At 52.8% G+C, this 27,632-nt stretch overlaps 1 protein-coding gene across 2 annotated transcripts; it reads left to right on the top strand.

The window, feature by feature from the left end:
• Positions 1–1,408: 1,408 nt before the first annotated feature.
• YPEL4 (yippee like 4) lies at positions 1,409–6,144 on the top strand. 2 transcript variants are annotated; one of them, XM_077863358.1, is made up of 5 exons: positions 1,409–1,657; positions 3,981–4,305; positions 4,479–4,522; positions 4,859–4,967; positions 5,189–6,144. In XM_077863358.1, the coding sequence occupies exons 2-5, from the start codon at positions 4,165–4,167 to the stop codon at positions 5,276–5,278; spliced, it is 384 nt and encodes a 127-aa protein (XP_077719484.1). In that variant the 5' UTR covers positions 1,409–1,657; positions 3,981–4,164; the 3' UTR covers positions 5,279–6,144. The 2 variants fall into 2 exon arrangements, with proteins under 2 accessions (XP_077719484.1, XP_077719485.1); XM_077863359.1 differs by lacking the exon at positions 1,409–1,657 and adding an exon at positions 2,172–2,319.
• The last annotated feature ends 21,488 nt before the right edge of the window (positions 6,145–27,632 follow it).

Here is a 27,632-nt window from a genome sequence, read left to right as displayed (position 1 = left end):
TTATCTTAGAGGATATGTTCTGTCAGGCAGCCCCGGTGGCGCAGTGGTTTGGCGTTGCCTGCAGCCCGGGGTGTGATCCTGGAGACCCGGAATCGAGTCCCACGTGGGGCTCCCTGCATAGAGCCTGCTTCTCCCTCTGCCTGTGTCTCTGCCTCTCTCTCTCTCTCTCTCTCTCTCTCTGTGTCTCTCATGAATAAATAAATAAAATCTTAAAAAAAAAAAGGATATGTTCTGTCCACATACTTCAGAGATATACACAGGACAGCACTCCATGAGAAACAGAATCTGAGTCAAATGAAATATAATTGGAAGCTGATAGAAAAATAGCACCGAAACATAGAGGTTCTTCATAAGAAAGAGATTTGGTACACGTCTCTTGAGATATCAGAACTTAATAGTAAATCCTCTCTGGGTTTAAGGGTATTAAGTGGAGAACACCGTTTTGAAGTAGCTACGGTTTACTAAGTGCTTATCACGTGCCAGGCACTTTTTAGGTGTTTACATGTTACCTCGCTTCACTCTCACATCTCCATGAGGTCAGTATCATGAGCTTCACTTAGCAGAAGAGGAAACGGAGCAGCACAAAAAGGATCAGTAAGTTCCCAGCGGTTCCTGGTGACTATACTGGCAGAGCTGCTATTCTAAGGTCTCTCTGACACCAGCGCCAGACACTTGGACCACGTCTGAAGATGCAGCTCCACTGCCGGTGTGTGATCATCTTCCGTCGGGAAGCTCTGCGCTAGGCACTGCAGTCCCGGGATGCAGACAGGAGTTGCCCAGAGGACCTTTCTCAAAGTTTACAGCCCGGTGGAGAAGCTTACGTAATGTGGGCGTCTCTGTTCACGAAGCACAAGGAACGTGGAGGTAGCTGAGAAGAGGTGCCTGCTCGAGAGAGGTCAGACTCCATCTAGGAGTCCTTCAGGGGCATCAAGCTGAGGCTCTGAGGCTTGGAAGCACCCGGTTCAAGCTTGGGGGCACAGTTGGCCCCGTGTGACAATTAATATGTCTTCCTTTTCCCTGCGTCAGGGCTGGCGTCCGAGCTGAGATGGGGAACGTATCATCTTGGATGTGTGTGCACACGCCTGACTCTGCATCCATCTCTCACTGTCACCGCCTGGCCGCCTCCCTTCCTCCAGCCCTGCCGCCCCTACTCCATCCTTGCCCAGCCCCATCCTTTCCCCAGGTTCCTTCCGTCTCCTTGGCCACGCTGCCTTCTCCTCAGCAACCAGCCTCTCCTCTAGCATCCCGCCTCCCCAGCCGGCCGGCCCTCTGCTCCCACCCCCCTGCACCCTTCTCTAGACCCATCCCTGATGCCTGCCCCCTCCCTTCCTGCCGACCCGCCTCCTGTGTCTCCCAGCCCTGCTCTGACGTGGGAGGTGAGGGGGTGGGGGGACGGATGACTCACAGTGTTATGATGCAGTTCCACAACACACAGCTACATTCACCCACAGACCGGGGTACAGACGAGAGACAACCTCTGGCCCCCCAGCAGCTGGCCAGCTTGGCAGCCCCAGGCCCGAGCCCCTAACTCCCCTCCCCCGCCCCCATCCCCTTCCCCATTGAAGGAGCGGAAAGAGAAGAGAGAAGAGTGAGCAGAGAGATTGAGAGATTGAGAGAGAGAGAGAGATAGACGGAGATCTCTGGAGCAGACCTCAAGGTGAGGGGGCAGCCCTTCTCCAAATGAATTTTTTTCCCCTTTGCAAATTTCCTCCTCCTGCTGCGTGTTGCTTTCTCCCCATCGCAAAAGCATTATTCATCCACCCTTTGTCCTCCCTTCCCCCTCCCCGCTGCCTCGGCTCCTCTCTCTCAGCTCCTCCATCCCTCTCCGAGCTCTGACGGTTCCCGCACTTATTTCCCGGCAACTTTGGCTGCTGCATCAGGCCTCACTGGTTATTGTTTTGCTGCTGGTGCAGACCCCCGAAGCCCGCCCGCCCGGGGAGCTGGCTGCGCTGCTAATTATTTGGACCATACCATGCCGAGAATGCCAGCCTGGGGAGGGGGGGGAGGTGAAGCCTCGGAGCAGATGAGAAAATCACTGTGAGCAGGTGTCGTGTCCCCCCACCCCCAGCCACAGGATTCGCACCTGGTTCCTGGAGCCTCCTCCTGGGCACCTCTGCTGTCAGCGCTGGTTGCTCAGCACCCCCCCTCCCTACCCGCCAGCGCTCTCTCGCCCCCACCTCCCACGGTCCAGCCCCATCTCACTTGGGGGAACATCCTCTCCCTGGTGCTCAGGTTGCCTTTGTTTTTTTCTTCATTTGCCCAACTTGAATCTGCCTGTGATCTGAGCCCGGGAAGCGATGACCCCCTGCTCCCCCTCCTGTGAGTGATTCTCTGGCCTTCTGGGCAGCCTCTCCTTGGCCTGATGGGGAAGCTGGGGAGAGAGGGAGGGAGGCGAGCTGCGGGCTGGAGAAGGACCTGGCGAGCTGGGACCCAGTGCAAGCCCCCTGGCCGGTGCAGTAGGTGGAGCGCAGCAGAGGGGAACTCACAGGCAAAGTTGAAGGCAGACCTGGGAAGTGGGCACTGAACACTGGATGCTGGTGAGAAAGGCCCATCTCCTGCGGCCGGAGCCCAATGTCACCCTGAACTCAGCTCAAGGTGTCTTTCTAGGGCCCAGCCAGGGGTAGAGGACCTCAAACTGAAGATGGGCTCTTCTGGGGTTCTGCAGAGAGACTACCTGGCGGGCCCAGGAAAGGCTGGAACAGCTGGGGCACAGGCGGCCACCGCAGAGGACAGGACGAGAGCCTGTGTGCCCTGGCCACTCGCAGCCACACCGCCTCTACTCTGCTTAGTGGTCTTGCATTGCCAGAGCACCCAACTGGCACCTCTGAAAAAAATCACCCATCACAGGCCCGAAGGCACCATGGAGAAAAAGGCGGGACTTCACCCACTTATCAGAGCCAACAGATGACCCCTCCCTTCTTATCTGCTGCCTCTAGCACCCTCAGCCACTTCGGGGCTGGAGTCTGGGCAGATAATGACATCTTCCTCGGCCTTCCTAATGAGAACCTAGCAATTTTATCTAATGTCACCCACAGAGTCACTGCTGTTGGTCCCTACCCCAGGAGGAAGGTGGAAACATGCTCTGCCTTGTACCCCAAAGCATAGGTTTGGAAAACAGGAGTCCCCCCCCACTTCTGCTGCCCGTTGCTCCCACAGCACACCACTTAGCCCCAGAATGCGGCCTTCCCCGACGTGATCCCCATTTCCCATTGCTTCCAGCTGTTAGAGTTGCCTGAAAGAAAGGTATTTTCTCTCCTAGGGCTGTATGTCCAAGTCTTTAACTGAGGCTAAGGCAACAGTGAGCAAAGAGCAGTATATAGATCAAGGGGCTCAGAGGCTGAGAGAAGAGCCAGTTGCTGTTTCTGAGCTGGAATGAGTGGGCCAAAGTGCAGGGCTGGCGAGGGGCCACGTCTGAGGTCTCTGGTAGCAAAGGAGATATCTATGAAATTCTAGTTCCCAGGGTGCAGGACTTCAGCCCCCAGGAGAGGGCTGACTAGGGTGTGTGTGTACCTGCCTTCTGGGCTGGCCTCCCCCCCTCCCCTCCCAAATCTGTGAAGGACCAATTGCATTGCAAATAGAGGCGCAGAAGAGAAAACCTGCCAGGCTTCCCCAACTTGTAAAACGCTCTGAACCCGAGCCTGCCAGCACATATGGGATGCAGACCCTCACAAAAGGGCTGAAGCCCAGGAGAGGACACTCGCCGCCGATGACGTTGCTCCCATGGCAGCGTTGGTAGCAGCAGGCTGCTCTCGGTGGAGACTGGTAAAGGCTCCTCCCGCCCCAGGAGGGACAGACACTGCGTCCCCGCCTGTGGCACCGGAGGCCTGGACCGGCCACCAGCAGAGCCGGGATTCCAGGGGCCTGAGAGACAGTGGGATGGCACGCTGAGGGTCTCCAAAGATGCGGTCTTCTCCATTCCCCCTGAGGAGGGGCTCTTCGGGAGGTCAAGACTCTCCTGATGCACTCTTTCCTCTTTGCAGGTGACTTCCATTTCTATCTGGTTCACGTCTGGGGGGGCCCTGGCCGGGCAGCCCCCCCACATCTCTCCTGCCCTGAAACACGGCTCTAGCCAACCTGCTCCGCTGCTTCACCTGCGACCGTCTGTGTGGGGGCTGCACGGCGCCAGCCCCTCCGGCCCGCCAGGGCATCGTCCTCCAGCCGGTCATGCCCAGCTGCGATCCTGGCCCGGGCCCCGCCTGCCTCCCCGCCAAGACATTCCGCAGCTACCTGCCCCGTTGCCACCGCACCTACAGCTGCGTCCACTGCCGCGCACACCTGGCCAAACATGATGAGCTTATTTCCAAGGTACACCAGGTGGGGGACCACCACTCCTCTCTTTTCTGTCCCAACGGGGATCATCCAGACTCACCGAGGGGAGAGGCCACAAAGCCGTCCGCCCTCCTCCTCACCCCTGGGGCATGCTGGCAGTGGGGCCCTCGGGCCACCCCGCAGTCACCGTCTGTCCTATGTCTCCACAGTCTTTCCAAGGGAGCCATGGCCGAGCCTACCTGTTTAACTCCGTGTGAGTCTCCCTCTCTCTTTGTGTATGTGCGCGTGCGTCAGAGTGTGGACAAAGGGGGTGAGCCATCAGCAGGTGGCCTTGCACCTTCGGCTTTTGCCTCTCCTTTCGCAAAGGGGTTCAGAAACTCAGTCCGCAGCTTGTGTCGTGGAGAGTCTGGGCAGAACTGACTCCCCGGAGAGAGGAGGCCCAGCCACTAGTCCTGGGGGCCGGAGCTGCCGGCAGGGCTTCCAGGGGGCGGGGGAGCACTCCCAGATGGAAGTTCCTTGGGGCTCTTGGGGGGCCCGAACTGGCAGAGCAACTCCACCGGTGCTGGGTCCTTCGTGTTTCCCGAGACAGGGTCAACGTGGGCTGCGGACCGGCTGAGCAGCGTCTCCTGCTCACGGGGCTCCACTCGGTAGCTGACATTTTCTGCGAGAGCTGCAAGACCACCCTGGGCTGGAAGTATGTAAGTACCCGGAGACGGGGCGAGCCTCTACGTGGACAGGTGCTGTGTGGCCCTCCGAGCCCCAGTGACCACTGCAGGGTGTTGCGTGGTCCCGAGAGGCAAGAGGGAGCTGCTGGGTTGGACTGGGCGGCAGCCCCTGGGGGCGGGGGAGGGGGGACACCAGGTAGGAGGAGGTGGGGGGTGTCTGTTTTGTCCTACATTCACTGCTTCCCCTCCACCAGGAGCAGGCTTTTGAGACGAGCCAGAAGTACAAGGAGGGGAAATACATCATTGAAATGTCACACATGGTGAAGGACAACGGCTGGGACTGAGGGGCTCAGGCAGGCTGTGCCCTCCCTCCGCATGCCCACCCTCCCCACACCTGTCCCCTGGCCCTGCCAAGCAGTCCATACCAGCATGAGTACTGCCCCACCCCTGGGGGGAACCCAACTCCCACCACCCCTCCCACCTCGTCACTCCTAGGCCCCTTGGGAACAGGGGCCCGGGGTACCCCAGGGGTGTTCAAGGCTCAGGGAGAGACAGATGGTCGCGGGTCCTTCTAACGCTGAGGTCCTGAGAATGGAGGTAATGGCAGGGTATAAGGCAGGCAGAGGACCGTGGAAGGATCCGTGTTGGCCCTAACCTCTCTTCTGGGTGAATGGAGGACAAGCCTTAGACACGGGGCTGGTAGGTCCCAGGCCACGGGAGTAGCAGATGAGAAGGGGCTGGTGTTGGAGTGAAATTTTGGCCTCAGACACCGTGAGACACCAGTCTCTGACGGTAAAGCTTCCCACCCCCGTTCGCAGGAGAAAGGATTCGGGGGTGGAAGGGAAAAAAAAAATCCCAGATCCCAAGCCCTGGGAAATAAAAGAATCACAGGGGTTTCCATTTCACTCCACTTGTTTGCTCATCTTGGCACTAAAGAGGCACTTTCGGAGTATCTACCCTTCGCCAGTGGGTGGGGTGGGCAAGCTGCTCCTGGGACACCCCCCACCCCGGTCGGCTGCTTCCAGAGCGAGCGGGCTTTCTGGGCATGCTGAGGCCCAGCCGCTGCTCCCGGGGCCACGGTCCCGTGGAGGGGAGGTGGGACAGCAGTACCACGGGGCCAGGCTTCCTTCGTGGCTGCCACCAGCGAAAGAAACTTTTGTATGATACATAAAGTGTTTGGGTCTATTTTTAATAAAAAGGGGAAAAGCAACTGGGAGGCACTCTGTCCTCTTGACTTTCCTTCCCGAGCACCTTCAGTATAGGGTCCTGTCACCACCCCCCTGGGGCCTGTCCCTTCGGGCCACTAGAGGGCAGCAACTGCTCCGTCCGTGCTGAGACCCCACTGGAGCTTTAGCCAGAGGATGGGTCTTCGGATGAGATTAGCTTAGTGAAGAGGGAACTTTTATTGAGCGGTGTCCCAGCGGGAGCATCCAGGTCAGCTCCTCTTCCAGAGCCCTGGACAATGAACCCGGTTGTGCCAGGATCCAGGATGGGGTACCTGGAAAGGGGCTCATCCCTGAACCAGTGTATTCTTGGTCCCACTGCCTTTCAGCCTGATTTTTTAAATGTTCGGGTCAGCTTGTGGCCACACAGAAGGCTGAACAGAAAATCGATCAACCAAGGTGCTGCCCTGGGCAGCAGGGACCAAGTGGAACTAAGGGCTTAAAATCACAGCATCGGTGCTGTGTGACCCACGCGCAGTTCCTTGGCAGTGATGTGAAATTCCCACTGTTGTTTGCTGGGTCACAGACAACGGCAGGGTGGACTGTGCACATTATAGAAGTATTTTTTTGGAGGGGTGTACACTAGCTTGTTATTCTGGTTCATTCACTGATACCGCAGATCTTTGTAGAGCACCTGTGACCGGCCAGGCCTTGTGTTCAGCACTAGGGATGCAATGATGAACAAGGCTGACTTCGGGGGACTTTCAGTCTGGTGGGAGGACAAAACAATAACCGGGCAAATCCAGGGCCAGGGGACAAGGGCTCTGGGCAGTGGTGGTGGTAGGAAGGGTAGGCTCGGGAGCTCCTAGGAAAGGCTTAGCCTAGATTTGAGGCATCAAGGAAGACTTCAGTAGATTTCATAGAAGTGATGACTGATGGGAGGTAGCGGAGGAGCCATCAGGTGGGCACAAGGGGACAAAGGGAGGGGGCCTGATTCAGGCAGAGAAAACTGCGAGCCAGAGTGGAAGTGCCAGTGGGGGGGGGGGGGGGGGAGAAAGAGAAAGAGAGAGAAAGAGAGAGAGAGAGAGAGAGAGAGAACACAGGAAAGACAGACCATTTGGGGATCTAGATTTCATCCCAAGGGTATTGGGAAAACACTGAAAAATTCTTGTTTTCTAATAAGAGGGGAGTGACATCATCAAATGGCTGTTTGTGCCCAAAGAGGCTCAAACAGAAATATTAATACATGGAAGAAAGTAAGGGACATAAGCTAACTGTCAACATCTGAACGGAGAGGCTGTCTGGGCAGAAAGGCAGAAGGGAAGCCGAAGACCCAGAGATGCAAGAAGGCAAATGCAAGCCACGAAGGAATGATGTCCCACACCTCCGTGCCTCAGAGCAGTCTGTCCCATCGCTCAGGTTCTGCACGCCCACTGATGCCAGAGAGGCTGCTCTCAGGCTCCATCCAGCAAGGGACCTGAAATCCTAGCACCGAAGAGGAGGAAGGCTTCTCTTCTCAGACCCCAATGCTAACCCTGAAAAGCAGGCACAAATAAGCTACCTTCTTAAAGCTCCCCAAATCTGCCCTGCCCTCACAAATTCTGACTAAGCTACATACGTAGATACCGTGGGAAAGAGAAGAGGGGTAGAGAGTTCTTTGTAATCTCTCTGGAAGGAATCATTTAGTGGCCTTGGACCCAGGGATCCGACTTAATTTTTAAGGTCAGGCCATGGACAGTACTTGTCCAAACCGTGGATGCTCAGACAGGTGGGCCCTGGAGAAGCATCACTATGAAATCCCCTGTATGTCCCAGCGGGGTCACGCTGGGAACTACAGGTGAAGATGGGGTCTCCTTTCTGTGCCCTAAGAGCTGCAGGTGCAGGATGCTAGAGGGACAGATCCTTGCCACTGGTGAGGGTTAGCTCTTTTCCTTCACTGTGCACCCACTCTTTCTTGTGGAGGTCTTATCAGTGACTCTCTCAACCTTCCCCATCTACCCTCCAACCCCAGGAACTCTTCTGAGACAAGCCACCACTTTTGTCCTTAAAGGTTTGAGGCTTTGTTTTTTTTTTTTTTTTAAGATTTTTAATTTATTTATTCATGAGAGAGAGAGAGAGAGAGGCAGAGACACAGGCAGAGGGAGAAGCAGGCTCCATGCACCGGGAGCCTGACGTGGGATTCGATCCCGGGTCTCCAGGATCGCGCCCTGGGCCAAAGGCAGGCGCTAAACCGCTGCGCCACCCAGGGATCCCCAAGGTTTGAGGCTTTGGAAGATACCCTCATACAACCAGCAGGTGGCATCCAAACCCTCCAACCCCTCTGCTCAGGTACCCTCTCCCTGGACCGAACCCACTCCACCCTCTCTCCAGATAGGTCCACAAAAAAATGGGAGAGCTGTCAGACTTAGGACAGGGTTCTATCTAGGCTCTGCAATTTAAGGGCTGTATAACCGTGGCCGTGGTGCCAGTCTGGCTCTCAGTTTTTTCATCTGTCAAATGGGGGAGGTTACTTGCCAAGAAGTTATTCGGTCTCACCACCACTCTGAAGTGTCTAGCACGTGGTGGAAGTGCTTCCATACATGTGAGCTGTTAGTATGGCTACTAATAGGCTTCCCAGATGCTCACCAGGAGGACAGCTGATTGGCGCCCAGATGGGAGAGGAAGTCTTGATGCTGAGGAGGCAGCCGGCGCTGGGTAGTGCTACGCGGCCAATGCCCTTTTAACATTGCACTGCTAGTGGTAGGTGCAGACAGTAGCACAATGTGAAAAGAGCTCCGGCCCGCAGCAGAGGCATGCCGGCCCTGCCTCCTCGCCCCTTCTCCCAGGCCCTGGCCCACTCAGCTCTCTTGGCCTCCCTCTGCCCTTTCTCATCCTGAGACCCCTGTCTTCCCATCTCAGGGCTAACCCTCTATTTCTTGTCCCCTTCCTCACACTCTTCCCAACAGACTACCTTTTTCTTAAGGTTTTTTTTTTTTTTTTTTTTGGAGACAGGGTTCATGGAGGTAGCTAAAGGGATACATTGAGCTTGGCACTCAATCAGAAGGGACTGGTGATAACCACACAAGTTTAGGGGACACTCACATGAAACTGTGTTCCCCTGGATGTGATCTGGGTCAGCTTCTCTTTTGGAGGAGCTTGCTGACCTGGACCACAGCACCCTCTATTCTTCCCTACTTGAAAGCTCCCTCCTTAGTTCAGATAAAGAGGAGTGCTAGGCCTTCCGGGGACAACCTCAGATGTACCTCCAGGACCAGAGTGTGGAAGAGTAGTCACAGGTCCCGGGAAACCCAGTGATGCTTCCAGGTCTAGAGGTGGAAGCTGCAGGGGAAGCCTCACCCCTGCATCTCCCCTCTGAGGTCTCCAAATCCACGGTATGGATTCAACATCGAACGAAATTGTGAGGGCGAGTCCCCCCCTCTTGTAGTGAGCGTTAAGGGATGGGTTTTCATTGGCAGTGAAATCAGAATCTTAGCCGTTCCTGGTTTTATCCAGGGACTCTGCATAGGGTTTTCAAGCTCACTCATAAGTTCCCCCATTTTATCCTAGTTAAGGGGGCTTAAACACAGGATGAACAACCCTGAGACTCAAACCCCAAAGGCAGAAGACTGCCATGGAGGGGCACCTGGAGAGCCAAAGGTGCAGAGCTCCAGCATGGCCTGATCCTGGCTAAAGCGCCCCTCTCAGAAGCCCAACTCCAGTTCTGGCCTGGTAAACTGTGCGAGCCCCAAAAGGGCAGAGGCTGCGTGTGTGGAGGGTGATTCCTCAGGCCCACCCGTCAATGAAGGCCATCAATGAAGGCCTCCAGAGATGGAGCTGCCTCTGGGAGATGCCCTCCTCCCCATTCCACAGCCGGGAGGCACACAGGGCAGGATTCCAGTTAGGAGCTCTTCCTCAGGGCTTCCCCTCCAGCTTCCTCCCACCCACCCCCACCCTCCCGGAAGCAGGAGAGGTCGCCCCCCGCCCCGCCCCGCCCCGTCCCACAGTTTGCACAGTTGTAATGGCGGAAACCAAGGCCCCACTAGGGTCAGTCACCAGGTGTCGGGCGAAGCAGTCCCAGCTGGGAACTGGATCAGGCCAACAGGGAGCAGAGGAGTAAAGGCAGGGCGGCCCAGCCAGCTTCAGGGAGGCCGGTGGCAGACTATTCACCAGGGAGCGCCCAGATCTCTCCCCGGGCAGAGCAGGGAGAGGGGGCTAGGGCCAAGATCCCCTCGGCTCTCCCCCCCAACTCCTTCCAGAGCGGCCCCGCGATGCACCAGCCAGCAGGGCCCCTCCCCCACCTTGGGCCCAGGAGCCATCCCCCAGCTCCTTCCAGAGGCGGGTGCAGAGACCGAGGAGGAAATGGGGGAGGGGAGGCCCCGGCTCAAGTTCTCTCCACTCCCCCTCCTCATTGGCCACCATCTTCCGGCCCCTGCCCCCCGGAGCAGCAGGGGATGGGGCCCAGCCTGCGGAAGGGAGAGAAAGGGCAGGTGGAGGGTTAGCCGGAGCAGCAGGGGCAGGGGCCGGCCCCAACTGTCTCCTCCCACCCCCTCCCCGCAGCCATGGCGACGGGCGCAGGAGACCGGAGGGTCCTGGGCGCCAGGCTCGGGGAGCGGGCGGAGAGGGGCAGGGGGAGTGCAGGGTGGGGGCTCTCTCCCGCGACACCCAGCCGTGCCCCCGCACACACACCCCTCCGGGCTGGACCACACGCGCGCGCACACAAACTCCCAGCCCTACTTGCCACTCGGCTCAGCCCGCACTCCGCACTTCCCCGGGCAGCAAGCTGTGCGGCGCGAGCCCCAGGACCCCCGATCCCCGCCCCGCACCCCCGCGTCCCGCACCCTGCGAGCTCCAGGGCCGGCCTCGCACCCGCACGCAGCCACCCCGGCTCACCCCACAACTTCTCAGGATGCACAACTCCCCGGCCGGCTCGGCCCTCCCCGCACACACCCCCGCCCCCCCGCCCCCCGCACACGCGCCCGGGCGCCGACGGACCGCCCGGCCTCAGCCCTGCCCCGCCGCACCCCCCCGCCGCCCCACCACACCCCCCGCTGGAAAATGACAGGGAAGCCGCCCGGCGAGCGTGCCCCGAGCTTCCCCGCTGCGGCCGTGGGCAGGGGAGGGCAGGGCAGGGCAGGGCAGGGGAGGGGAGGGGAGGGCGGCCCCAGAAGGGATGCCCGCGCGTGGGGGACGCAGGGGGCGCGGGAAGGCGAGAGAAAGAGCCCGGACCACCCCTCCCCGCCCGAGGCACAGCACAACCGAAAATCGCCGGCGTTACCCTTCTGGGAGCTCCCGACACCCACACAGGCTCGTCGTTAGGTTCCTCTGCCCGCCACCTCCTTCTTCCCGGGCTCTTTCTCTGCCCTCCCCTCCCCGCGCCCCTCCCGGGCCTCGCCGCGCCCCGCCCGCGCCCCGCGCCCGCCCCGGCCCGGCCCCGCGCCCCGCGCCCCGCGCCCGCCCCGCGCCCCGCGCCCGCCCGCCCGGCCCGCCGCCCTCGCCTCCGCCCGGCTCGCTCTCGCCCCCTCGCCCCCTTTCTCCTTCCACACTCCCTGCCGTCCATCTTGAATACTTGGGATTCTTGAATGGAGTGAGCAGGATCCGCTCCCCCGGGCTCCCATTGGCTGCGGGTTAACCCTTTTGAAACGAGATCCTCCCTCCCATTGGCCGCCGGGCTCCCCTCCTCCCCCCCAACCCCCATCCCCTCCGCCTCCCGACAGCCGGCGGGGTCAGGGCGCTCCCGGGCGCCCCCTCCCCTGGCCCCTGGCCCCCTGCCCCCGCCGGGGCGCCCCCCTTCCCGGCCCTTTCCGTCCCGCCACCGCCCTCCCCGCAACACCCCCGCCCGGGGCTGCAGGTGGAGGCAGGTCCGCTTCCCGCCAAATGCGGCCCCAAGGCTGGGCTTGCAGAAGCCTTGCTCCCAGACGCCCCTTGTGCTGGACTTGGAGACCTTGTTAGATGTCGGGGTGCGATTTCCTGCCCCCCCGCAGCCCCCTCCTGCAGCAGAAGCGCCTCTCCGGCACGGAGTCCGCGCGGGAGGGAGGGCCGAGGGCTCGGAGCGACCCCGGCCGCCCCCCGGGCCGGGCAGGAAGAGGGCAGCTCCGGAAAGATCTGAGGCTCTTCAGAGAAGCTCATTCCCCGAGCGCCGCGGGGCAGGTCTGACCCTACCAGGAATGTGCAGCATCTGGAGCTCTGCGCGGTCACAAACAGCCCCTGGGACCAGCCCGGCCTGGCCCGCGTGCTGGGCCCACTGGGGGCTCTGAGTTGGGGGAGCCCAGAGAGGCGTGGGGGAGGGAGGCCGCGGGGGGCAGGGTAGGAGTCAGACCTGGCCGTCGGGAACCTTTGCTGTGTGTCCACATCTGCCCCTACCTAACACGCTTGCCGCTGTCTGCGCGCCAGGTCTCAGTTTCCCCATTTGCAACAGATCGCTCTAGCAGAGCATGGTCCTATACAAGTTTCTGTGTGAAGAGGGAAATGTTCTAAATCTGTGTCACCTGGTAGGGTATCCACTAGCCACGTGTGGCTATCGAGCCCTCGAAATGTGTGGCCAGTGTGACCGAGAAACTGGCTTTTTTACTTTATTGAATTGTAATTACTTTTACGTTTTTTTAAAAAGTAATCACACTCAACATGGGGCTGGAACTTACAACCAACCCCGAGACCAAGAGTGGCATGCTCTAGTGACTGATCAAGCCAGGCACCCCTGTAATTACTTTTATTTTATTTTTTAAATTTTTTTAAAGATTTATTTATTTATTCATGGAGACACACGCACACACAGAGAGAGAGGCAGAGACACAGGCATAGGGAGAAGCAGGCTCCATGCTGGGAACCTGACGTGGGACTCGATACCAGGTCTCCAGGATCATGCCCTGGACCGAAGGCAACACTAAACCGCTGAGCCCCACTGCACCCCGGGCTGCCCTGTAATTACTTTTAAATAGCCACAGGTAACCAGTTGGCTATCCTACTGGACCGCATGGGTCTAGAACCCTTGTGGTCCTGCTGGTGAATAACATCCTATGATTCGTGTTGGGGGGAAAAAATCCTTTCTCTTCACCTGCAGGTACAAAATCCACTAGATCCAAATCGCAAATCACCAAGGGCATGGATGCCCAGGAAATGAGGTTCAAATCCCTGACAGCTCTGTCAGGGATCCTTTTTTTTGAGTTAATCTCTGTTCTGACAGGGGAGCTGAGATACACACATGCACACACAATACCATGGGAGATGTGGGCTAGCTAGGGAATTGCAGGTTGCCCAAACTTGTTCTTTCAAGGATGTAAATGAGGATGGTGGGTGTGGGGGTGAGGGTGGGAGATGTCCCCTGCCCAAGGGCAAACTGCAGGTTAGCTTACTTTCAAGTTAACACACATCCGTGTATTTAGTACACATCTTTGGGCCTCTGCACACCACCCCCCTCCCCAACACACGCACACATACATCATTAAGTTCATTCAATAAAGGCCCCTTATCTGTGTTCCACAAGCATTCTTCCCAGGACAAAGTGGATACCAGTATCCCATCAGGGGGTGGACTCTCCTCGGTCCCTCTCGGCTCATTCTACAGTCTCTGGATGCCCCTGCCCAGAAATGGACTGCATGGAGAAAGCTTCCTTTTTCGCTCACCACCTTCCAAACCCCTGCTTGGCTCATTGGTTCTCAGGAAAGAGTTGAAAAGGAGGGCAGCCAGGGTGGCTCAGTGGTTTGGCGCCACCTTTGGCCCCGGGCGTGATCCTGGAGACCTGGGATCCAGTCCCACGTCGGGCTTCCTGCATGGAGCTTGCTTTTCCCTCTGCCTGTGTCTCTGCCTCTCTTTCCGTGTCTCTCATGAATAAACACATCTTAAAAAAAAAGAGTTGAAAAGGAGACCAGGAACAGCGAGAAATGGTCCAACCTGTTATAAGAGCGGATTTTGTTTTCTTTTTCTTTTTTTTTTTTTTGAGAGAAAGAGCAAGAGCGAGAGCGAGAGAGAGAGAGAGAGAGAGAGAGAGAGCACAAGCAGAGGGGAAGGGCAGAGGGAGAAGCAGACACCCCGCTGAGCAGGGAGCCTGAGGTAGGGGCTTGATCTCAGGATCCTCGGATCATGAGCCCATGACCTGAGCCTGAGGCAGATGCTTGACCGACCAAGCCACCCGGGGGCCCTAAGGGTGTTAAAAAAAAGGATCCAGGGGCTCTTTGGCTCCTAGCCACCCCATCACGTCCCTCCCTCCACCTCTGGGAGGCCCAGGATGTGCCTGGGCTTTGTAGTGGCCTCCATTTTCCCACTATCTCCACAGCAAGTCGGGATCATTCTGGGAGTGCCCCCTTTGCTTTCCTCCTTGGAGCCCTACCCAGGGTGCACCACATGGAACTCCGTGATTGTGAGGCAGGGAGACCATCTGCCCCAATCCTCCACCTCTTGGAAGGCCTGAATCTGAAATGCTAGGAAAGAGTGGCGTCCCTGCTTCAACATCACTGGGGGGAACTTGGTTGCCACTTAGTGGCTCCTAATTCATGGAGATGACACAGGCCTTTCCATCTGAGCCTGTTCAGTTTTCCCTCCTTCTCTGCCTTCTTACATCCTGCTTCTGTCCACTACTTATGTGTCTGAGCACTTCCTGTGTGGAAGGCTCTTGGAATCCTTGCTAGGAAGCATTCCTGGCCCCGAGATGCTCCCAGTTGAGGAGTACAGGGCAGATACACCAAGAGGAAGTCAGACAGATGCCCAAATAAATGTAAGTACTTTCTTCCTGAGGTGAGCCCATTTCCCTGAGGTCTTAATCCTATTCTTGCTTCATCAGTTGTCCCGTTTTTGCACCTCCAGTCCCTTTACATGACCCAGAGAGAGCTGGGGTCAGCAAACCCCGGCCCACGGGCCCAATCCTGCCCCCTGCCTGTTTGAGAATCAAGTTCATCGGATCACAGAGGTGCCCGCTTGGTTATGGACTGTCACCGGTGGCTTTCCCCCTACAGTGGCAGAGCTGAGTAGTTGTGACAGAGACCACATGGCCAGCAAAGCCTAGAATAACCAGCTCTGTATAACAGAAGTTTGCCAACACTGAGTTTGCAGGAAGTTTTGGTTCTTTGGTTTCTCAGCGGGCTGTCATGGAACCCAAGAGAGGCCGCTGAGAGGGGCGTGGAGGGACATAGCCCAGACTTTCCTCCTCGGCCTACACAGGTCTGCCCATGATGGGCCAGGAAACTTCTCCCAGTTGGCTTTCTGCATCTCTGCTTCCTGTCCCACCTACTCACTCTTAAGCCCAAGCTGTCAGGCTTTGGTCCCTCTTTTCACTGACAGGGCTCCCACTAGGACCACCCATGATGTCCTCATTACCAGTCCCATTCTTTTTTTTTTTTTTTTTTTATTTTATTTTATTTATTCATCATAGTCACAGACTGAGAGAGAGAGAGGCAGAGACACAGGCAGAGGGAGAAGCAGGCTCCATGCACCGGGAGCCCGACGTGGGATTCGATCCTGGGTCTCCAGGATCGTGCCCTGGGCCAAAGGCAGGCACCAAACCGCTGCGCCACCCAGGGATCCCACCAGTCCCATTCTTTTCTCAATATCCATCACACAACCTCTCTCAAGTATTTGCCTTTGTAGACTAGTCAGAAATGGGTCTCTCTCAGGTCGCCTCCTACTTCTCCAACTATCCCATCTCTAGTCCCTTCCCACGCTTCGTCCTCTTCCTTCCCCTGCTGCCTACATATATGCAGTCTGCAAAGATTTGTCCGGCCCTCTTCTCCCTCCACACTCTACTATCACTGGGCAAAATCATACACATGCCTGATTTCAAGAGTCAGAGAGCAAGAGAGCAAGTGAGCAAGGGGTGGGATTGGGGAGCCAAGGGAGAGGGAAAGAGACAATCATAAGCTGGTTCCACACCCAGCCCAGAGCCTGATGCTGGGCTGGATCTCAGGACCCTGAGATCATGACCTGAGCAAAATCAAGAGATGGATGCTTAATGTTGGGGGTGCCCAAGCAGCAGGTTACTTCTATGTTGATGGCTTCCCAAAATATAACCTCTAAACTAAATGCCCAGATTTCTAACAGAACTCAGATGCATGTCCCACTGACCGGACAAATTGAATTTGTCCAGCATCAAACACATCTTCCCCGGGGATCCCTGGGTGGCTAGGCGGTTTGGCGCCTGCCTTTGGCCCAGGGTGCAATCCTGGAGTCCCGGGATCGAGTCCCGCGTTGGGCTCCCGGCATGGAGCCTGCTTCTCCCTCTGCCTGTGTCTCTGCCTCTCTCTCTCTCTATCATAAATAAATAAATAAATCTTAAAAAAAAAAAAAAAAAAACACGTCTTCCCCCACCTCTCCCCTCACTTAATCATTTTTGCTCTTCTTGCATCTGCCCCTTCATTGTTGCTATTCTCAAGAGATCTGCTCTTGACCCTTCTCTCTTTGGGGGCAATTGTATCCATTCTTATAGTTTCAACAATCGCTGATGCATGAATCACTGTCAAATCTCTATGCCCAGTTATGTTTCTAGCTGCCTCCCTATATTCCTAAACATTTGGGTGGGGCAACCATCTGATGCTTTTGCCTGCCCAGATTTCATCCTCCTTCTGGTAACTACACCTTAGCTTTCCTTTGTGGAGACACATATTCTTTACTTTCGGTCCCCATGATTCACCTGTGAGTTGACCTCATCTACCCCTCCGGGTGCAATCACAGAACCCAGGTGTCACTAGTTGTCTGTTGTGTAACCAATTAGCTCCAAACCTAATAGCCTAGGACAACACTCATTTATTTTCTTGCAGTTTCTGTGGATCAGGAATCTGGGCAGGGCTTAGTTGGGTCCTCTGATCATGGTGTCTCGTGAAGTCGCAGTCAAAGTGTCTCCCAGACTGGGTAATATGCTCTATGTTGGCAAATTCAACTCCAATTAAAAAAAAAAAAAAAGTGTCTCCCAGAGCTGGGTTTTGTCTAAAGGCCCAGTGGGTGAAGGAATTGCTTCCAAGCTCACTTGCATAGTGGTTGGCAGGATTCTGTTCCTTAAGGGTCTCATTTCTTTGGTAGCTGTTGGCTGGAGCCTATCCTCAAGTTCCTAGCAATGTGGCTGTGTCCAACGTGGCAGCTTGCATCATCAAAGCCAGCAAGAGAGAATCTGTTAGCAAAAGAGAAATCATGATCTTTTGTCACCTAATCACAGAAGTAACAACTCCTCAGGGCAACTGGCTCAAAGAGCCTGCAACTCTCCATCTCGAGGTGATGAGTCAAGACTCACTTCGGATTGAGTGTAGTGATTACTTAAAATAAATAAATAAATTTATTTTTAAAAAACTTGAAAAATAAGTAGCAGCTCCTCAACATTGCCATATACTATTAGTTAGAAGTTATTCCAGGGATCCCTGGGTGGCCCAGCGGTTTGGCGCCTGCCTTTGGCCCAGGGCACGATCCTGGAGACCCGGGATCGAATCCCGCGTTGGGCTCCCGGTGCATGGAGCCTGCTTCTCCCTCTGCCTGTGTCTCTGCGCCTCTCTCTCTCTCTGTGACTATCATAAATAAAAAATAAAAAAAAAAATTAAAAAAATAGAAGTTATTCCAGTGGAGGGGACTATACAAAAGTACAAATATTAGGAAGTTCCATCACTAAAGGGCCAACTTAGACACTGTCAACCACCGCCGATTTAGCCAGTTAAATCACAATAATTGATTCAAGGATGGGTATCCAGTCAGACAGAGTCCATCAGAATCAGGCCTGAGATGCAGGCTGGAGCCTTTGGGATAGTGGCATTGCTGGGGTTGTTATGCTAGTAGAAGGTAAGCTTGAAGCTGCCGGTGCTCATAGCTGCTGTAATGTTGAGAATCTGCCTACAATTAAAACATAATAGAGAAAAAGAAGACAAGGGATGGGAAGAGACAGATGCTTCACAACATCATTTGAGAACCTGATACGGCCATGCTTGCAGCGAGATGTCTTAAGCTTTTAGTCATGTAAGCGAATATGTTCCCTCTTCTTTTTTTTTTTTTTTTAAGATTTTATTTATTGGGCAGCCTGGATGGCTCAGCGGTTTAGTGCCTGCATTCAGTCCAGGGCGTGATCCTGGAGACCCGAGATCGAGTCCCACGTTGGGCTCCCAGCATGGAGCCTGCTTCTCCCTCTACCTGTGTCTCTGCCTCTCTCTCTCTCTCTCTCTCTCTCTCTGTGTCTCTCATGAATAAATAAATAAAATCTTAAAAATATATTTTATTTATTTATTTGAGAGAAAGAGAGAGAGAGAGAGAGCATGAAGAGGGAGAGAGGGAGAAAGGAGCCCAGTGCGGGACTTCAGGACTCCAGGATCATGACCTGAGCGGAAGGTAGACTCTTTTTTTTTTTTTTTTAACTTTTATTTATTTATGATAGTCACAACAGAGAGAGAGAGAGAGAGGCAGAGACATAGGCAGAGGGAGAAGCAGGCTCCATGCACCGGGAGCCCGACGTGGGATTCGATCCCGAGTCTCCAGGATCCTGCCCTGGGCCAAAGGCAGGCGCTAAACCGCTGCACCACCCAGGGATCCCACGGAAGGTAGACTCTTAACTGACTGATCCCTCCAGGTGCCCCAGCACATTCCCTCTTCTATTCATATAGGTTTTAATATTTTGTCAACTGCAACCCAAAGGTCCGCAGCTGATAAAATGTCTCAGAGATACCTGGGGGTGCCTGGGTGGATTAGCCAGTTGGGCTCCCTACTCTTAATTTCAGCTCAGGTTATAATCTCAGGGTCGTGGGATCAAGCCCCGAGTTGAGCTCCACACTCAGTGGGGAGCCTGCTTGAGCTTCTCTCTTTCCCTCTGCTCCTCTGCACCCCACTCCTAAAATAAAAAAAAATACATATTTTAAAAAAATGTCTCAGAGATACCTTGGATTCAGTTTGGCCAAACCCAGTTTGATTATCATACCCTCACCTTTCCCACACACCTGCCTCTCTCCCTACGTTCTATTTCACTGTTAAAATCACAGCACAGTTGCTCTGGCTGAAAACCTTGGAGTCCTCTTCCTTATCTGCTATGGAGATTGGAATAGTCTGTGCAACACGGCTCCTTTCTATGGAACCCCAGGAAAAACCGTCTGCTATGTTTACAAAGGCAGGGGTCACTCTGAGGTGACCCATGGAAACACCATCTCCACATAGGTAAACAGGTCACTCTAGGATCTTACAGAATTTCTAGATGTGAATCACATGACGTAGAGGATGAGAATAGTGTATCTGACTCTCCTATCAAAACACACCATAGGCTAAAATGAAATTCTGGCAAACTGCCTAGTAGCTTGTGGTTTGGAAGGCACCCTGGGCTGGATTTGTGAAAATATTCCTTCTGTACAAGAAATTGTGCCAGTTGTACGTTAAATATACTTCAAAAATACAAATAAAAGCAAATAAATAAATAAATAAAATAAAAATAAAAGAAATTACGACTGACATAATTTCTTTTATATCTTCTTCCTCAGAGTTCCAGTCATAATTCTGATCTTTATCTCTCTTTCCCTCTACCACTTTCATCCAATTGCCCTAAATCCTGTGCATGCTGCCTCTCAGTTGGTCTTGTTTTCTTCATTCCCCTGCCACCGGCTGAATATCCCCCTTGGGCGTTTGTATCAGCCTCTGAAAACTTTCCTCTAAACCCCTCCACTCTATCAGAGTATGAATCCTCAATACAACCTCACATTGTTCATCTGCCCCATATTATGGTGGCTCCCTAGTGCTCCCTAATCTTTACTGGGTCATGGACCCATTTTTAAGGTGATGGAAGCTATGAGTAACTCCAGAAAGATCTGTAGTTTGTGTTTTGGTGTACATCTCAAGGGGATAATGAACCCTTCAGACTGCATTTACATATACAGATTTTTAAGATTTTATTTATTTGAGAGCGAGAAAGAGAGCAGAAGCAGAAAGAGAGGGAGAGGGAGAAGCAGTTTCCTTGCTGAGCGGGGAGCCGGAGGCATGGCTTAGTCCCAGGACCCCAGGATCACCACCTGAGCCAAAGGCAGATACTGAACCAGTTGAGCCACCCAGATGCCCCATTTACATATTTTTTAATTAAAAAAAATATTTTATTTATTTGAGAGAGAGAGAGAGAGAGAGAGTGTGTGTGTGTGCGCGTGCACGTAATCTGGGAGAGGGGCAGAGGGAGAGGGCAAAAGGGAATCTCAAGCAGACTCAAGCAGGCAAAAGGGAATCTCAAGCAGACTCAAGCAGGAAGCCTTGGTAGGGCTTGGGGCCTGGCTGGATCCCAGGACCCAGAGATCACAACCTCAGCTGAAATTGGGAATACAGGCTTCACTGGCTGCACAGGCCACCCCAGGTGCCCCACAGACTCCATTCACATACTGCCCACCTGAAAACATGCCCTTTCATCTCCCTCCAAGTTAGACAGTCTTATAAAGGATGTAGTCCTGGGCGCCTGTGTGGCGCTGTTGATTAAACTTTTGACTCTTGGCTTCAGCTTGGGTCCTGATCCCAGAGTCATGATCTGGGGGCCCTGAGATCCAGCATTGCAGCCAGCTCAGCACAGAATCTGCTTAAGACTCTCTCTCCCTCTCCCTCTATCCCTCCCCTTCCTGGCCCTATGCTCCCTTCTGCTCGAGCACCCTCTCTCTCTCTCAAGTAAATAAATAAATCTTAAAAAAACAAAGCAAAACAAAACAAAAAAGATGCAGTCCAAAGTTGTTAGCACATTTCTGGCCTTCCAAACTTATCTCTACCTGCCTTTTTAGCTACATCTTCTGTCTTGTGCAGTTTTATATATATATATATATTTTTTAATTAATTAATTAATTAATTAATTTATTTATTTATTTATTTATTTATTTGAGAGAGCACGAGTAGGGGTAGAGGCAGAGGCAGAGGGAGAGGGAGAAGCAGACTCCCCACTGAGCAGGGAGCCCAATATGGGACTTGATCCCAGGACCCTGAGATCATGACCTGAGCCGAAAGCAGATGCTGAACAAACTGAGCCACCCCGGTGCCCCGGTTACCGTTATTTTATGTCTGATTCCTCACCAGACCAAAAGCCTCCCTGAGAGCAATGACTGTGCCCTTCATTTTTCCTTCTTATATCTCCCCAGATGGAAGGAAAGTTTCTCTGGAGCACTAATCAGAACACCTAGCTTAGTCTAGATAAATCATTGGCTCAGTGTGAGCTGTTTATTTTAGTTCTTTGTGCCAAGAACTCTTAACAAGAGCTCTATCCTCTTAAACAAATTTGCAAGTGGACAATACACTATTGTTGACCACAGACACAATGCCTTACAGCAGATCTCTAGAACTTACTTGTCTTGTTTAACTGACACTTTATGCCAGTTGATTAGTAATTCCTCGTTTATGCCAGTTGATTAGTAATTCCTCGTTTCCCCTCCCTCTGGCTCCTGGCAGCCACCACTCCACTCTTGGAGTCTGAGAGCTCGGCTATTTTAGCTCCCTCAGAGAAGTGGAATCACGCCGTACTTGTCTCTGTGTCTGGCTTGTTTCACTCAGCATAAGGCCCTCAAGCCACATCCGTGTTGTTGCATATTACAGAAATCCCTTCTTTTTCAAAGTTCAATAGTATTCCAAAAAATAAAATAATATAAAATAAATTTAAAAATAAATCTATAAATATATATCCCCCTACATTTTCTTTACCTATTCATCTGTCAATGACCATTAGGTTTTTCCTTCAACTTGGCTATTGTGAATAGTAGAATGGACTGCTGGGTCTTTTAATCATTTTCATCAGCATAAAGGTTTCAGGGTGACGGGCTGAGATAATGTGATACGATGTCAGGCTCCCAATCTATATTCTTTTTTTTTTTAAGATTTTATTTATTTATTCATCAGAGACACAGAAAGAGAGAGAGAGAGAGAGAGAGAGAGAGGCAGAGACACAGGCAGAGGGAGAAGCAGGCTCCCTGAGGGGAGCCCAACGTGGGACTCAATCCTGGGTCACCAAGATCTTGCCCTGGGCTGAAGGCGGCGCTATACCGCTGAGCCACCCAGGCTGCCCCTCCCAATTTATATTCTAGTAGGTTCTGAGTTCAAAACTTTTCAGTTTTAGTGGACCCCATGGGTATGGGAACTTCTTAGAACTTGTGACATAATTTTGGTTTGGAGACTATAGGTCCCTGATAGTGAACTTACCACATTTGCCATTATTGCTGCCAGGAATCCTTGCCTGGTAGCTGGGGCCTTTGGGGGTCCCCAGATAAACTTTTTTTTTAAAAAAACATTGTTATTTATGTATTCATGAGAGACACACAGAGAGAGTCAGAGACACAGGGAGAGGTAGAAGCAGGCTCCCTGCAGGGAGCCCGATGCCGGACTTGATCCCAGGACCATGGGATCACGACCTGAGCCAGAGGCAGATGCTCAACTGCTGAGCCACCCAGGTGCCCCTCCCCAGAGAAACTTAAAGGACTGGCCCAGTTGGTGAACTCGTAGGTGAGTTTATTGATTTCGTATTGTAGTCCTCACCCAATCCTGACCCTCAACACAGGGCAGGGCAGGAATGTCCCCTACGTCCTTGCAGAATAGGCATTCTGGAGGGATCTGAGGCAAAAAAAAACTTGCTCCTGCTTGGTCACATTTCAAAATCCTTCCCACATTTTATTTATTTATTTATTTATTTTTATTGGAGTTCGATTTGCTCCTTCCCACATTTTAGTCCTTCGCCCACACCCCTTATATTCACTGGGACATTTCATAACATGTGGTGGAAAATGGAAAGAAGATCGAAGACCATATGAATCCATAATAGTGCATGTACCGAGGGTAAGGACTCTGTCATTTTTTTTTTTAAGATTTTATTTTTTTATTCATGAGAGGCACAGAAAGAGACAGACGCAGAGAGAAGCAGAGACACAGGCAGAGGGAGAAGCAGGTTCCATGCAGGGAGCCCGATGTGGGACTTGATCCAGGGTCTCCAGAATCACACCCCGGGCCGAAGGCAGGTTCTAAACCGCTGAGCCACCCAGGCTGCCCAGACTCTGTCATGTTTGACGCTGTATTTCCAGTGCCAATATAGTGCCTGGCATCTAGTAGGCACTCAGTTAATACTCAGTGAAGGAATGAGTGGGACATTGGGAGAAGTCAGTGGACCTTTGTTTCCAGTTGGTGAATGCCTTGTGATTCCCTCCAACCACAAGCACTGACGGATCAAGGTCCCACTAAATATGTGAACACCAACAGGGTGATTCACAAGTCTCCCACACGCCACATACGCAGCATTGATAAATCAGATAGACTCACTCTAAAAAAAAAAAAAAAAAAGATAGACTCACTCTGTGCACGAGTTGCATGTGGCAGCGTCCACATGCTGCGGTTTGAATTGTAAGTTCAGATTTGACTTTACTTCACAACCCACACTGGCCACTCAAGTTCCAGCCATCATGTTTTATTCCAGCTTGCGGAAAGAAGGACTAGAGAAGGGTGTGCCCCTATTTTAGGGACTCCTCACAAAACTATCCCTGATACCTCTGCTTACGTCTCACTGTTCGGAACTTAGTCACATGTCCACAACTACCTTCAGGGGAGGAAGTCTTTATTTCAAGAGTCAGACACTGAAGGATTCTTGGCTGACTCAGGTGGTTAAGTGTTTGCCTTTGGTTCAGGCCTTGATCCCAGGGTCCTGAGATGGAGCCCCACATGGGGCTCCTCCCACTCCTCCTGCTTGTGCTTTCTCTTTTTCTCTCTCTCTGGAGAATAAATACATAAAATCTTAAAAATAAAAACAAAAGAAGAAGTGGAGAACATATATTAGGGGAAATTGTTAATATGGTTGGGGAGGTGGTTTGACATGGAACGTCTGGCCTTCAAAACCGGAGAAGCCTGTCTAAACTCACGCCCCCAACTCACTGCTGTTACCTGGAGAGTGACAGGCAGCAGGCCAATCCCACCTAGGGGTGGAAGAGTGAGCCGCGTGGGTAGAAAGCGTGGCTGCTGAAGTCAGGTGGCCATGGGATCAAATACATCTCTGGAACTTCCCTTTCCTCCGAGTAAGAAACAAGGAAAACAATACCCATTGAATGGGTTGTGGTATTTTACCAAGGAAATCCCTAGGACAAAGTTGTTACCCAAGAGTGGTGCTTTTTTATTACTATTGTGGTGAAACACATATGACATAACATTTACTCTTTTAATCCATGGTTAGTGCACAGGAGTGTTAATATATGCACACTCTTGTGCAACAGATCTCTAAAACCTTTCCTCTTGCGAGACTGAAACTCCACATCCACTGAACAAGAACCCCCTTCTGTCTCCTCCTGCCACCCCTGCCAACCACGACTCTTTGTTTAAGGGCATGACCACCCTGTGTAACTTATATGTAGAATCATGCATGCGGTATTTGTCCTTTTGTGACCTGCTTCTTTCATTTAGCATAATGTCGTGAAGTCCAAGTTCATATGGTAGCAGGATTTCCTTCTTTTTGAAGGCTGAATTATATTGTGTTGTATGTATACACCACATGTTCTTTATCCACACATTCTTTTAAAGATTTTATTTATTTATTCATGAGAGACACACACAGAGAGACAGAGGCAGAGACACAGGCAGAGGGAAAAGCAGGCTCCATGCAAGGAGCCCGACGTGGGACTCAATCCAAGGAGCCCGACGTGGAACTCAATCCCGGGACTCCAGGATCACGTCCTGGGCAGAAGGCAGGCGCTAAACCGCTGAGCCACCCAGGTGTCCCTATCCACACATTCTTCATCCAATGGACATTTAGGTTACTTCCACCTCCTGGCAATTGTAAATGATGCTGGAAGAATAGTGTTTCCTACCTGAAACTAGTTAGTATCAGAAACTAGTTCTTTCTTTTAATTCCCTTGGGGAAGGACGCCTGGGTGGCTTGGTGGTTGAGAGTCTACCTTCAGCTCAGAACCTGATCCCAGGATCTGAGATCAAGTCCCACATTGGGCTTCTTACAGGGAAACTGCTTCTCCCTGTGCCTATGTCTCTGCCTCTCTTTCTGTGTCTCTCGTAAATAAACAAAATCTTAAAAAAAATACGCTTGGGGGGAGCTTCGTGGTGCATTTGCTTTTTCCGCACTCTAATAATTGTTAGGTTAAACATCTCAGGTGTTTGGATATGAGAATTCTATAGATACTACATATTAATTAGGGGGAAAGGGGATAAAGCTCCCCCCACACCCACCCCGGACAATAACAGAGTACAGATTCTCTTTAGGTGGCCCATCTGACCAGATAAGGAAAGACAATCTATCTGCTGGGCTGTCACAGCGTTTAATCCTTCAGCTAAAATTCCAGACGCCAGATGTTTACGTCCATGAAGGGTGTGGAACCATCACCCCCAGTTCTGACAGATGCAGCCCATCCATGGAGTCCCAGATCCTGCCCCAGGGATCAAAGACAGAGGCGAGGGGCAGCAGTGAGGAAGAAAGACCACCCAAACACAAATGCGTGATTCCCCGGTTGAGAGATACTTGTCAGGGAAAACCCTGGCTGATAATAACCACAAGAAGCTGTGCTTTGCTATTCCTTCCTCTAGTGGTTTCCTGAGAAGCCTCGTTAAATAAGAATAACATCCATGTCATCATTATAAAGTAAAATCTTTGCCCAAGTATAGACATTGTATACTTTGTGGGTTTTTTTAAGACCTTTTTTTTTTTTTCCTCTTAAATTGAGTGAGCTCCTCTACACCAGCCCAACATGGGGTTTGAACTCAAGACTCCGAAGTCAAGAATCTCATGCTCTACAGACTGAGCCAGCCAGGCTTCCCTGGACATTATATAATTTGAATCAAAGGTGTCTGCTGCACATTTATAGGCATAGATGAGGCCAAAGAAGCACCGTATGAGGCAACTTCCTAAGGAGCTCCCTAGGAGTTGGAGTGAAAAGGCAAATACTCATGCACATGTTACAAATTATACAAGGCAACGTATGCTTGGCACTGTGTTTGGAAGAGGGGTGGTTCTATTAGCCGGGAAGAGCAGAGATCCTTGCTGGGGGTGGGGGTTTGCACTGGATACAGAAGAATGGCAGCATTTATTTTTTAATTTTAATTTTAATTTTTTAAAAATTTTTATTTATTTATGATAGGCACACAGTGAGAGAGAGAGAGGCAGAGACACAGGCAGAGGGAGAAGCAGGCTCCATGCACCGGGAGCCCGACGTGGGTTTCGATCCCGGGTCTCCAGGATCACGCCCTGAAATGGCAGCATTTAAATAAGTGGATAGGACTCAGAAATGCACTTGTTGTTGTGTTTTGTTTTAGCTGCTATGGACTGAGCACCAGCTCTGTAGGTGCCAGGCTCCATGCTTGAAGCTGAGGATAATGAGAAAAAGACATGTCTCTGCCTTGAAGGAGGCTTTCAAACTCATTTCAGCAGGGGAGTGGATGTTTCCGGGGAGGACCATGCTGCCCTAGCCCCAGAGACACCTCCAACACACTCAGTCCCCAGGAAGCAGAGCTAGATGACCAGGGGTGGGGGACCCAGGGCTGACAGCCTGGCTCCAACTCTGTGTCCTGAAACCAGCCCAGTCCGGCTGCTGCCACCACACGGACCTGGCCCACAGTGAAGGCATCGCTAGCGGCCCCTCTCATGCCAGCCGGCTCAGTTGCCACTCATTTGCAGCACAGCCCCTACGCCTCAGCCCTGGAGGCTGGTATTTGGGCCTCCCCCTGTGGGACTCCTTCAGACTTTGGTTCTTTTAGCTGATATAGGAGAGAAGATAAGAAAGAAGTGCCACCAGGTCTTCCAAGAGAAAATGCTCAGCAATAAGGGGTTGACTGGGGGAGTCACCTGCATGGAGGTGAGAGAGGAGATGGCAGGAGAAGCCCTGGGATCCTGGGACATGCAAGTAGCAAACTCTGCTTTGAATACTATCTCTAGCCATCCTGGCCGGTGACCCTGAGCAAATTATTTCCTACGGGCTCCTTTCCTGCATTTGCAAACCTGGCCAAACCTGTAGATTTTCAGCAAAATAGTGAAAATGAAGCCCAGTGTGGAGCACACAGTAAAACCCACTTGGAAGAGGGTAGGGCATGGAAGGGCCTGGGGCGGTGTCCCAGGAGCTCTCCCAGAGTGCAGAGAGAAGAGGCAAAAGCCAGCAGCCAGGCCAGGGCATGTCCACAGTCGTGATTCTGGACAGGACCGACGCTACAAGGCCTGCCCTCGGCAGAGCCATTCTACGGTCACTCAAGGAGAAATGGAGTGCAATGGGGGAGGGGGGAGGCGGCTGTGGGGCCAGCCTGTCGGCCCCGAGATGATGGATGGGCCTATTCCACGCCTGGTAATTAGTGCTGACTGGCTCTGAAATTCTTACTGTGGGGGAATGTTCCCTGTGCCTCCGTGTCCCGGAGGCCCTGCTCCAGGATTGGGGCTGGACAGGACTGGGTGTAAAATTTGCCCCACCGCTCCGCCGCACCTTTCCACAGGCTGGTGTGCATGTGTTTCTGTACACAGGTGTGTATGTGAGTGCACGTGCACGTTGGTGACTCTTGTAGCAGTGTATGTGTGTACAAAAGTATGTGTGCATCCATCTGGCTATGAGTGTGCATGTGTGCTAAGCTGCTAGCCAAGAGCAGGGTTAAATATGCAAGGAACTTTCGGCTGCAGGAGACAAAGGAGAAATTGTTCGGGTTATCTCGA

Source organism: Canis aureus, chromosome 21, assembly GCF_053574225.1.
Source record: "Canis aureus isolate CA01 chromosome 21, VMU_Caureus_v.1.0, whole genome shotgun sequence".
NCBI classification, from domain to species: domain Eukaryota; kingdom Metazoa; phylum Chordata; class Mammalia; order Carnivora; family Canidae; genus Canis; species Canis aureus.
This window is presented reverse-complemented; position numbering and strand designations above follow the sequence as displayed.

Excerpts from the sequence above, each read along its gene's own strand:
- YPEL4 (XM_077863358.1), top strand. The coding sequence starts at position 4,165 with ATGCCCAGCTGCGATCCTGGCCCGGGCCCCGCCTGCCTCCCCGCCAAG. Across the intron at positions 4,306-4,478 it reads ATGATGAGCTTATTTCCAAG|TCTTTCCAAGGGAGCCATGG; the intron begins GTACACCAGGTG and ends ATGTCTCCACAG. Across the intron at positions 4,523-4,858 it reads GCCTACCTGTTTAACTCCGT|GGTCAACGTGGGCTGCGGAC; the intron begins GTGAGTCTCCCT and ends TTCCCGAGACAG.